At 40.5% G+C, this 12,015-nt stretch overlaps 2 protein-coding genes across 2 annotated transcripts; both read right to left on the bottom strand.

Annotated features, from left to right (window-relative positions):
* Position 1: 1 nt before the first annotated feature.
* si:dkey-21e13.3 (uncharacterized protein LOC100150043 homolog) lies at positions 2–5,850 on the bottom strand. Its single transcript, XM_058407188.1, has 5 exons — positions 4,659–5,850; positions 4,366–4,470; positions 3,685–3,807; positions 2,517–2,642; positions 2–1,190 (listed from the first exon to the last, which is right to left on the bottom strand). Exons 1-5 carry the CDS (start codon positions 4,660–4,662, stop codon positions 712–714), a joined length of 837 nt encoding a protein of 278 aa, XP_058263171.1. The 5' UTR covers positions 4,663–5,850; the 3' UTR covers positions 2–711.
* A 139-nt stretch (positions 5,851–5,989) lies between these two features.
* Positions 5,990–10,250, bottom strand: si:ch73-127m5.2 (uncharacterized protein LOC561202 homolog). The gene is made up of 4 exons (XM_058407185.1): positions 10,092–10,250; positions 8,398–9,446; positions 6,909–7,038; positions 5,990–6,753 (listed from the first exon to the last, which is right to left on the bottom strand). The coding sequence occupies exons 2-4, from the start codon at positions 9,296–9,298 to the stop codon at positions 6,345–6,347; spliced, it is 1,440 nt and encodes a 479-aa protein (XP_058263168.1). The 5' UTR covers positions 9,299–9,446; positions 10,092–10,250; the 3' UTR covers positions 5,990–6,344.
* Positions 10,251–12,015: the final 1,765 nt, after the last annotated feature.

Below are 12,015 nucleotides of genomic sequence, written 5' to 3'. Positions count from 1 at the left end.
ATATTGATGAAATAGAAGTGAAGTGCCTGTAACCGCTGGTTATATTATGATGAAGAAAACCAATTATGATGTTAGTCATGCTTCTTCATTTGCATTACATAATGAACACAAGGCTCTGAAAAACATTTTGTGAATACAAAACAGTGAAGCCTCTCTCTGCAGCTCACAATCATGGACTCGAGTAGTATAAGGCCTCTTAGATACAAACAGACTGATGCAAACAACAGATTGCACCTTAGCCTCCATTCCTTCTTATGCTAAGTGCAAAGCAAAACAAACAAATAAAAAAAACCCTTAATGTGTCTAGATACCTCAATATGCAAAATTATGTTTGGACTTTGCATATATTATATGATATGTACAATAAATATAATATCAGCATAGCAATAATGCACTTATTCTTATTTACATAAGGAGAACTAATGATATTTAGTGATTTCAGTGAAAGTTAGCTGAAGCTATTTTGAAACCACTATCATTCATACAAATACAGTCCTTTCAGGGTTTCCTCAAAGGCCTTGCTTCACAAAACACGAGCCCTATGGTTACCAAGGTTAGAAAGGTTTCTGATTTTTGAAAGCTTTCCGTTTTCTGACAGGAAACATGACTGACAAGCAGATAGAGATGTCTCGTTATCCTGAGTTTCAGGATGCTGGTGGTCCATATCTTGTTTTCTTCATTTTTTCTCCATTGTCTGTTTGTGATTTATCCTCACAAGAAAGTGTGAAACAATGTTGACTTCAGACGACTCCTGTTCTTAGCAATGTTCCTCACAGAGTGCTTTATAATCTTGTAGAATTTGGGGAAAAAGCCCAGGCATGTGAAACTTAGCAGGCGTCGTTCAGTCTGTCGTCTGTTGTGTTCCTTCTTTAAGAGAGTGGAACATTTCTGAACCACTTCCACGCTTACTGAGTACTGTCCCTGAGACCACTGGTTTAGCCGGATTACCGTCACTGTGGACACAAAACCAAACGAGTGCTGAGAAGTGCCATGGAACACATGCATGTCCTCGTCAGAATGGCCTCTTTTCTCCCAGACAAGTGTAGAGCCATCCTCTTCATCCATACCAGCCAGATTACACAGAGCCAGCAGACAGGAGCTCAACAAAGCCTCATTCTCACAATACTGCAGCAGCACAGACACCAGTCTGGGGACAGCTCCCAGTCTCAACAGCCTGTCCTGCTGCAGATCTGCACAGTAATCAAACACCAGTCAAGCACAAGGGTCTGTCTGCTCAAGAGCTACAATGCAGTGGTCAGAATAATTATAACTCTGATATCTGGGAAAAAATTCACACTCATAGAGCACTCATAAAATACAGGAGTCACCCAGAGACTCCTTTTGGTGGTCAAAAGTTGTACAGATTTTTTATGCAGTTTATCACAGCACAGATTCACTTCATGAATATGCCTGAACTGAATGGAACTATTCAAACATTAATATCATTAAGCAAATGTGCCATCTGGTTTATTTAGTGGAGCGTTCTGCCTGAAGTACCCAATCTAATCCCATTATGTTACAATTAATTAAAACATTACTGCTATCATTTAAACAACACTGTTCCTAGTTTTAGAAAATAAGTACAAAAATTGTGAGACTGGAGAATGTGTTACTGTGACAAACATACATTGATCAGGCATAACATTATGAGCGGTGAGAGGTGAAGTGATTAACACTGATTATCTCCTCATCATGGCACCTATTAGTGGGTGGGATATATTAGACAGCAAGTGAACGTTCTGTCTTGATGTTGATGTGTTGATGTGTTAGAAGCAGGAAAAATGGGTAAGTGTAAGGATTTGAGTGAGATTGACAAGGGCTAAATTGTGATGGCTAGAAGACTGATTCAGAGCATCTCCAAAACTGCAGCTCTTGTGGGGTGTTCCCGGTCTGCAGTGGTCAGTATCTATCAAAAGTGGTCCAAGGAAGGAACAGTGGTGAACCGGCAACAGGGTCATGGGCGGTCAAGGCTCATTGATGCACGTGGGGAGTGAAGGCTGGGCCGTGTGTTCCGATCCAACAGACGAGCTACTGCTGCTCAAATTGCTGAAGAAGTTAATGCTGGTTCTGATAGAAAGGTGTCAGAATACACAGTGCATGGCGGGTCAGGGTTGTTCTGGCAGCAAAAGGGGGACCAACACAATGTTAGGCAGGTGGTCATAATGTTAGGCCAGGTCGGTGTATTGAATCAATCAGTCAAACTTATGACAGTAAAGTCATTAAAAAATAGCTAAAACAATAGCGGTTTAACCGAGATATAAAATGACAGAGAACAATTTGTGACCAAAGATTACTTTAGTGCCTTGCTGAAGTAAATTTCATGCAACAGGAAATGCTTGAATGAAACTGAGGAAGTAAAATAGCACTGATATCTATAGCCCTTTAACTGTAGCTAAAATTTGTGGTAAGGGAAGACTTTCGCTTCTCTCAATATATAAGGTCACGAAATGAATGAGGCTTTGTATTTGTATTGGATTTCAATCAAAAACACTGTTCAGATAATTAAACACACTCACTGCTGTTACAGCAGATTCTCCCGATGGCTCGGCTAACATGCAGCAGTAGCTCCTGGTTCTCACTGAGCAGCAGAGTCAGAAGAGCTGATACAATTCCAGTCTCAAAGCAGCTGTCTCTGAAGCAGGCTGACAGTAAACACCACAGCATGAAAAAGTATTAATACTCAGCATGGAACTAAAGGATTATTCCAGCTTTTTAAACCTAAACTCTATCATTCACTGCATCTGTATCATATCTGTGATTATTACAGACATTTTGGAGTGAAAAAGAAACATATAAACTCGCATATAAAAGAAAATGAAAGGTGTTGTAAGCGCATCAATATAATTAAGAATTATTCAGTTTTGTAGATTTTTGTAAGTACTTCAGTTAACTGCATTATATTTCAAAATACGCATGATATGTGTGTACTGTGTATTTAACAAAGGGACTACTTTTTTTGTTCTTAGAACTAGTGATTGTGAAATCCCAACAGAAACATGTAAAGACATTACTACCCCAGTTTCAGCTTGATTACCCCTGGCTCCCACAAAACTGGATTTACTTGCTCTAGTGTTAAAAGTGGAATAAAACTGCTTAGGAACTGCTTTAGTTTAGTGCTTTAGTCACTCACCTCTCTATCTAAATTTGTGTTATTTTGTGTTACAAATGTGTATTGATGGAGTTCAACAATGGCCCTTAAACATTCATTAGAAGTGTGTTACCAGCAAACATTATCTTTTGTGTAGTTATCATGCATGTATGTTCTACATATGAAGCAGATTATGTTGAAATCCATGAAGAGGAATGGCAGAATTAGCCATAATGGACAGTCAAATTGCAACGTTCTACTGGCATTCTTTAATACCTATAACCATACAGTCTGCTACTGACTCATCAGACAGCAAGAAGTGCATACTATGTGCCAGTACAGAGAACATACAGTATTGATGCATGTCTTCTTTGTACATTGTGAAAGAATGGGAGAAGTCAACCCATGCTAGAGACGTGAAAGGAATGTGGAGCAGAGCATTCCCTTCAGGCTTTTAGAAGGGCAGGAGCATGACAGTGAACTGCTGTAAATAACAATCAGTTAATATGTCTGCAGTTTATACTAAGATTTCTAGTTACACCTACTGTATCACATTCCAAATATGCACATGTCTAAAGCACTGGTTTTCTGCTCACCCTCCTTGGAGAGCTCAGCCACCAGTCTGGCTGTCTGTACAGTGAGGGTGCTTTTCCTCCTCAAGGCCTGAGCCAGGACCGGCAGAATGCCACTCTCTACCACCTGCTCAGCTATGCTGCTCTCTGAAAGTAAGGAGCGTGCACACATGCACGCATGCACACACACACACACACACACACACGAACCTACTTAGTAAATCTCCAGAGATTATCAAGACTAACAGATTTCATTAGGATTTCTACACCAAAACAAAGAATAAGTTTAGTCATAAATTATATTCCTCTACAACATATCAATCCTGTCAAACTATTCACACTTAACCTGAACACACACAGGGAATTAAAGGCATGTCTGGATCATGTTTACACAGGTGCTGCCACCCCAACAGCTGGCCATCTGGCCGTTTCCATGTAAGTGGCTAATCAGTCCTGTCACTCAACACCTTGAACAGACACAAATGCATTAGAGATTAAAGTGTCTCTTTGCTTTCCAGATGGATCATAACTCCACCTTTAGCCTCTTTCACAGCCATCATGCACTCAGTATTGTGCAGACAAAATGTCACAACACACTCACATTTCAGCAATCTGTCCGTCTCAGTTGCAGCTAATAAGTAGTTACTTTCTCCCTCCATTTTGAGGTTAACAAGCCATGAAGGAGATTATTTGTGGGTCACTCACTCTTTTTTACCACTGCAGTCAGCAGGGTTTCTATGTGAGGTTCCAGTTCTTCCACAACCAGCTCTGTGGTGACACTGATAGCTCCTAAAGCAGAACTGAGTGAATCTGACGGAAAGAAATGGACAAAATCAGGCAAAGAATATACAGAGAAATATTAACAAGCACCAAGTGGGTGATTTATATGGGTCAAAATGTACTGAATAAAATACATTATAATCCAGAAACATTGGCCTGTGACACCTTGATGTGGCATAAATGAGAAATCTTGTAGATCGATAACAACTGTTACTCACCCATATTGTTCTGAGGTTGTACCTAACAGTCCTCCTGTCCATGTGTGTTTAAGAGTCTCAGAACAGGTTGTAGTCTGTGCTGCACACAACATTCAGGCAATCTGATGACTTCAGACCTTCTTCAGTCTTCTCACTCACAAAAAAGTAGTTTTTATCCTGACCACTATACATCCTGATGTACAAATTTATCCTGGAATAAGCTAGCTCTGCCATTCTGCTTTCGAGCTGCACTGAGGTTTTTCCATGTGGTTTCTTTTCTAAATCCTTCCTTACCCCATCTGTAAAGCACTCCAAATCCTAAATCTCCTTAAAGCTGCTAGGCTGTTAGACAAGTCACTATGTTTCTGCCGTGCAACACACAGTGAATGATAAGAAAACAAGTCCATTTATAAATCTGCCAGTTAAAAATTTTTTTTACAATGTTTTGCAGATTCCTCTGCATGTTCATTTCTCCCTCTCTCTCTCTCTCTCTCTCTCTATCTATCTATACATACACACACACACACTGATCAGGCATAACATTATGAGCAGTGACAGGTGAAGTGAATAAGACTGATTATCTCCTCATCATGGCACCTGTTAGTGGGTGGGATATATTAGGTAGTCCTCAAAGTTGATGTGTTAGAAGCAGGAAAAATGGGCAAGTGTAAGGATTTGAGCGAGTTTGACGAGAGCCAAATTGTGATGGCTAGACGACTGGATCAGAACATCTCCAAAACTGCAGCTCTTGTGGGGTGTTCCTGGTCTGCAGTGGTCACTATCTATCAAGAGTGGTCCAAGGAAGGAACAATGGTGAACTAGCGACAGGGTCATGAGCAGCCAAGGCTCATTGATGCACATGGGGAGCGAAGGCTGGCCCGTGTGATCCGATCCAACAGAAGGAGTTAATGCTGGTTCTGATAGAAAGGTGTCAGAATACACAGTGCATGATGGATCAGGGCTGTTCTGGGAGCAAAAGGGGGACCAAGACAATATGAGGCAGGTAGTCATAATGTTATGCCTGGTCAAGGTATATCTATAACAGAGATTATATCTGATATTCAGTGAGAACCAATACAAATATAGCCAATCAACACAAAGCCTTAACTAAACAAACAAGCAAATCTAAAATGAGTGATAGAGACAATATGCTGTTAAATGTGAAGGCAGAAAATAAATCTATTTTTAAAAAATGAACACATATTTAATCAGTCTGAGGTCCTTTCTAAATCCAAGATATAGTTGACCACTAATATTATAAAAAAAATATATAAACAGTCAAGGGGTTAGAAGATGATATAATACTTCGTTGTGACAATATCAGGATGAACACATTACGTTTCAAAGCTTAGTGACTTTTTAGACATGATTTTTTTTATTTATATGAATCATGCTCTGTACTTCACAAAACATTGATTTTCATTTCTTTCAGGATTCTAGATCCTGCTTGTATTTGTTATTCATTAAAAGCAAAAAAGGAGGAATCTACAAATAATACATGAAAAAAGGCCTTTTCTTATTAAAACACCTTGGATGATTATAAACCACTCCCCCTTTCTAATGAAACTGTTTGGACACCCAGAAAGAATTCAGAACACTTAGATGAGGACATTTAAACAAAATCTAAAAAATACAAAGCTAAAATGTGCTTTAAGTCAACACTCAGCATGCACACAGTGCTCACAGCATCCATCGGTCACAGCATTACTATAGACCTGTGCTGGTGGCGCTGAGGCCGCTGGATATAGTCTCATATCCTACAGACACTAAAGTCAGTACACTACTCTCAATATCTGTGGACTGTGGAACCTGTGGGTCAACAGTGTCCAATCGCATCTGTTTGCCTTTCTTCCTGCCTCTTTTGGCCTTTTCTTTGGGTTTCCCGTCCTCCACGGCAGCCTTGGGTTTGCGTGTGCGTTTTCGGATCCTTCTGACAGGTGGCTCAGGTTTGGGATCGGTGTTCCCTGACAGGATGCGGATCTGCCGGTCAATGACGGTATCAATAATGTCAAGAGCAACGTCCATCACTCCATTCCCGAGGCCATGCGTGACGTTGGAGAACAGGCGGCTGTTAATAGGGTCTTTGAAAACTTTCCGCATTTCTTCCAGATAATTCCTGAGACACGAAACAAGCAAATAATTTATTTCTCCAACAATTTTATTTCACAAAGGCAATATCAGACAACATAACCCAGTAAATTATCAAAAACATTTTCAGCATTGAATAATCAACAAGTATTTCCCGATATTTGTAAAGAAAGTACATTTTACCTTGTCTCAATGATTTTTGACCAGTGCTGAACCTGGTTTGTCTCTGGCATTAACTGTTTTGCCATATTTTCATAATCCACATACTGTAAGGCAAAGTCCTTCATGTCTTTACACAGTGCTGCAGTGTCACCTGTATAAAAAAAATCAATTATGTTTCAAAATGAACTCAAGTTATGGCTAAAATATACTGTAGTAAATTACTAATTATTTAATTCATTATAATGTATATAGATAATAGGGATGCCACAATACTCAATATAATGTTGAACCGTTCGGTACGACCTCCACGGTTCAATACGCGTATGTGAACCGCGGTTTTTCGGTTTTTCCTTAAAATAATAATAACCATGTGTTTTATTACTCTCTGAACCGCCTGTTTGTGTTTGCCTGTACTGTATGTCTACGCGCTGAGACAGACACGCCTCCCCTCGAGTAAATATCCAATCAGTGAGCGCTAAAGTTAGGGGCGGTAACCATGCGTGTGATGCTGGTGTCAGATTTCACTCTAACCCTGGAGAGCGGTGAAGTGAGACAAATATGAGGAAGCAGTGCTGTCTTTCAGATCTGTGGTGTGGGAACATTTTGGATTTGTTGTTGACTATGATGGCGATGAAACAAAAATGCTGAACAAAAAAAATGACTGTGTTTAAGCACTGTTCCACACGAGTTACATACTGACATGGAAATACTTCCAACATGACCACACATCTGCAGCTCCATCACCCAGAGAGAGATCACTGTGTGGGAGCAGGTAACACAGGCATCCAAAAACAGTCCCCTATCTGATTCCTTCCAGCATTCATACACAACTGGTTCCGAGAGACAATTATAATATAATAATTGCTAAAGATTTGCAGCCGTTTTCTGTGATCGGTGATCTGGGCTTTCGGCAACTTATAAGAGTTCTCGAACCGCGTTACACACCACCGACACGGCCTTTTTTCCCAACCTCTACGAAAAAAAGCGCAAAAAATCGAAACCGAATCGGCTACAGCACAAAGCCTTGCTCTAATAACAGATAGTTGGACCTCGTGGGTAACAGAGAGTTATCTCACCCTTACTGTTCATTACAGAGCGGATTGGGGAAAAAAGAGCGCCGTCCAAACCCGTCCCCTGTAATAAAGTCATACAAGCGCTAATTTTTATATCTCACTTTCAGTGCACCATGAATGTGTACAAGTTGATTTTTGCATTTAAGTAAAATAAAGAGAATTGCAACTAAAACCAGTTTCTTCTTAACATACTTACTGTTCCTGTCACCTAAGCAAAGAATAATGGAAAAAAAACCTTTAATTTGCCAAGCCATCCGAACCGAACACCGTGGTTAAAAACCGCGGTACGTATTGAACCGTGGGTTAACTGTATTGTTGCATCCCTAATAGATAATGTATGTTAATTATAAATTAGATATTTGATGTTAACTACCTCAATCAGTAAACAAGTTATTAATATGAATTTTATATGAATGGTTGTAATAGGTGAACCTCACCCTCAGTGAGTTTGGAGAAAGTACTAGACACCGCCGTGTTGGTGCTTGGTGACAAGCCAAAGACGTTCAGCGATTCCAGGAGGGTTTTTTTACTGGCTGGACCCCGACTCACTCTAGTGTAGGCAGCCAGAGATCGAAGTGACATCTTCTCAGGGGGCTCCAGCCTCCGTTTTACTTCCTCATAATAGATTTGGTACTTTCTGGCTTTTGAACTCTTCATGTTTGGATCCAGCAAAGAAGCGACCTCTGCAAAGGGCACCTGCAGCGATGATCTGGCACTATCCTGAGATGCTGCAACACTCTCGCTTTGTGACGAGCCTTGCGGAACATGAACTTGTGGTGGCCCATGGCTTTGAGACTGCACATGACTTTGTGGTTGTCCGTGGCTTTGAGACTGCACATGACTTTGTGGTTGTCCGTGGCTTTGAGACTGCACATGACTTTGTGGTTGTCCGTGGCTTTGAGACTGCAAGTGACTTTGTGCTTGTCCATGACTTTGAGACTGTACGTGACTTTGGGATTGTCCATGATTCTGAGACTGCATGTGGCTCTGTGACTGGCCATGGCTTTGAGATTGCACATGACTCTGTGCCTGGCCATGGCTTTGAGACTGCACATGACTCTGTGGTTGGCCATGGCTTTGAGACTGACCCCGTCCTTGAGCATGGCCATGCATAGAAGCCTGCACTTGTGATGCTAACTGAACCTGTGAAGTAATTGCATGTGGTACAGTTTGACATGTGACATCTTGTGGTAGGACTTGTTGTGCAATGATCTGCGCAATGCTGGGGGCCTGTGGCGGAGTCTGATACATTGTTATTATAGGATTCCCAACAGTCACATGAACCACCTCACTGTTTGGGGGAACAGCAGGCATGTGCATTCCTGAAGACGGATCCATTTGAAAAGTATCTTCTGACCAACAGGGCTTTGCTTGGTTTCAAACAAACTACTTTTAATTATTTCTTGTCTCTTCCAAAATTACAGTAACAGGAACGGTCATTTATAAACCTTTTGTTGCAGTGTGTCACTAGGACGTCTGGTTGACACTAGAAATAGGAAAGAAAACGTTAGTCATGTCTATAATTCACTTTTACTTCCTTCAAAATAACTAATAAAACTCGTGTGTTAAGCGCAAGAGCAAATGACTGCAAGGATGAAGTCGCGTGAGAACACAAAAACCTAGGTTTCGTTAAGCCATCGATAAGAACGGATTTCTTCATTTATCATTATCGTCCGAGTCGAATCATTGTTGGAGTCGACTCTTGATTCATCTAGAATCGGATCTTTTTGGTATCGACTCACAGCGCTACAGATAACTAGGCTTGTGGACATTCAGTAACTAGGGAAATACTGAAACCCGACCCGTCTATTAAACCAGTACATTTAGGGAACATACAGTAGACTACTTCATATGACAACCTCTTAAACAAACCGTGACAGGATATTTATTTCAAGAATAGAAATAGCTCACTTAGGCAATACAAGGACACTTGGGCAAATTTTAAAGAGACGGATAATCCACTTGTTTTTATGAACACTGCCTGAGCAGGCCAAAGCCTCCGCTGGGAAGTGGGGTCTTGTTGAAATGTGATATGGTCGGGTTTCCTATGAGCGACACAATCACGCTCTACTTATGATTTACAACGCTAGGCTTGAATTGGATGAAAGTTGCCGACAGTATTCTTACTCACCGCGCTACTCTTAGAGTCCTATTTAAACGGCACTGATCCTGGAACAGTCCATGGCGAACCGATCGAAGGCCTCCTTCTTCCCCGATAATGTTTCGGCGGGTTGCAAATCAGCAGACGAACCACTGTCGCCATAGCTGTTGGATTTCGTCTGGCCATTGGTTGATGTTACTGTCAATCGAGGTCCACTCGTTCATTGTGTTGCTGAACACAATGTCAATCATTGCGTCATAAAGAGGGCGGGACATCCGGAGTTTTGCGTGGTCTCACAACAAAAATAGAGGAGCGACGTGGTGGTTTTAGCTTCGTCAACTTGGATTAAATCTCTCTTATTTAGCCCTTTACTCTACTCAATAGTTATTCGTTTAAGGTTATGTTTTAATTGCGGTTTGTTTAAACTTTAAAGTTCACAATTAAACTAGAAAATTCCATGTGGTATTTGTGTCTGTCAGACTGAACGTTAATGTTTTAATGTATAAATTTTGTTGTTTGAGAGTAAACTGTCCCGCGCTGTTCAAAATATTCGGTGCTTCTGTAAATAATAAATAAATCAAGATCATTCCAGTCCTCTATTCACTCACAAATGTGTATTATTTATACAAACCGCTAGATGGCGGCCTGTGATCGCAGGGCTCTCTCTCTCTCGCTCTCTCTCTGTCTGTCTGTCTCTCTCTCTCTCTGTCACTCTCGCTGTCTGTCTGTCTCTCTCTCTCTTTCTGTCACTCTCACTGTCTGTGTCTCTCTCTCTCTCTCTCTCTGTCACTCTTGCTGTCTGTCTCTCTCTCTCTCTCTCTCTCTCTCTCTCTCTCTCTCTCTCTGTCACTCTCGCTGTCTGTTTCTCTCTCTCTTGCTCTCTCTCTGTCTCTTTCTCTCTCTCTCTCTGTTCCATGCCTGCTGTCTCTGAGGGTCAGGTGTAGATTTGCTAGAAAAGCATAAATAAACACTACTTCAGCAATCTGGAAATGCATTGCGCTTGGCAGACTAATAAACAGGTCAGTAAATCCACTGCAATTCCTACTGGGTCAGGAAATGCACATGAGATTGCGTGAAAACCTATGCCTGTCTGGAAATTCTGGTAAAGCAAAGAAATTTTTTTTTTTTTCCAGTGATCACTCAGGCAGTAGTGCTAGCTGTCAGGCAAATCAGAGGTTTATATTAATGTGCTGTTATCATTCCATAGCAACAGCTATTTCACAGGTACCTGTACAGCAGACAATACACATGATCTAACACTAATAATAATATGGAGAATTGCTAAGACTGTTAAACTCGCACACATAGTTTGAGTGTTTATGGAAGAACATTTAGCACTGTGGCACTAATGCTGTTCCTTTCATTTTAACAAAGTTTATAGCTGCTATAATGTACGTGATAACAGGAATTTGTTTTGTGGATGTTCCACAATAGTTCATGTATCTATAAACAGTTAAAAAGTGCAGTGTGTTGTTCATTAATAAAATAAAAACAAATATAATTTTGGTAAATTGCTGTAGTATAAAAGCAATAAAACACTTCTGGATGTACTGTTATAGGAAAGTAATCCACTTTAGGGTGGTGACATCACACCATCTCGTCACTGATTTATGTTTTATTATTTATATATAACATTGTGTCAGGATGATCAGAGCTCAAACATCAGGAAACAGCGTGACAAAATCAGGATTTGTCATCATTTGACCACAATTAACATGGTGAACCTCATGTTTTACTGTTATGGTTATTTGCTTAAATATATGTTGGCTATAAAGAACTGGAAAATATTTGCAGTTTGTTTTGTGAGATCTAGATAATCTTTTCACAACTGTGTTTAGGAAAAGGTCTAAACATTGCCCTGCCCATTGGAAATAAGCAAGTTAATTGCCATGCATAAATTCATTCTGATGCTTCAAATGTATAAAAGCTTTCATTTTTCCCCTGATATTTTCAT

Source organism: Hemibagrus wyckioides, linkage group LG13 (assembly GCF_019097595.1).
Source record: "Hemibagrus wyckioides isolate EC202008001 linkage group LG13, SWU_Hwy_1.0, whole genome shotgun sequence".
Classification (NCBI taxonomy): Eukaryota; Metazoa; Chordata; class Actinopteri; order Siluriformes; family Bagridae; genus Hemibagrus; species Hemibagrus wyckioides.
This window is presented reverse-complemented; position numbering and strand designations above follow the sequence as displayed.

Excerpts from the sequence above, each read along its gene's own strand:
- si:dkey-21e13.3 (XM_058407188.1), bottom strand. Across the intron at positions 2,643-3,684 it reads GGCTGAGCTCTCCAAGGAGG|CCTGCTTCAGAGACAGCTGC; the intron begins GTGAGCAGAAAA and ends GTTTACTGTCAG. Across the intron at positions 1,191-2,516 it reads GAGAATCTGCTGTAACAGCA|ATCTGCAGCAGGACAGGCTG; the intron begins GTGAGTGTGTTT and ends ATTACTGTGCAG.
- si:ch73-127m5.2 (XM_058407185.1), bottom strand. The coding sequence starts at position 9,298 with ATGGATCCGTCTTCAGGAATGCACATGCCTGCTGTTCCCCCAAACAGT. Across the intron at positions 7,039-8,397 it reads TTTCTCCAAACTCACTGAGG|GTGACACTGCAGCACTGTGT; the intron begins GTGAGGTTCACC and ends TTTTTTATACAG. Across the intron at positions 6,754-6,908 it reads TCAAAAATCATTGAGACAAG|GAATTATCTGGAAGAAATGC; the intron begins GTAAAATGTACT and ends TTCGTGTCTCAG.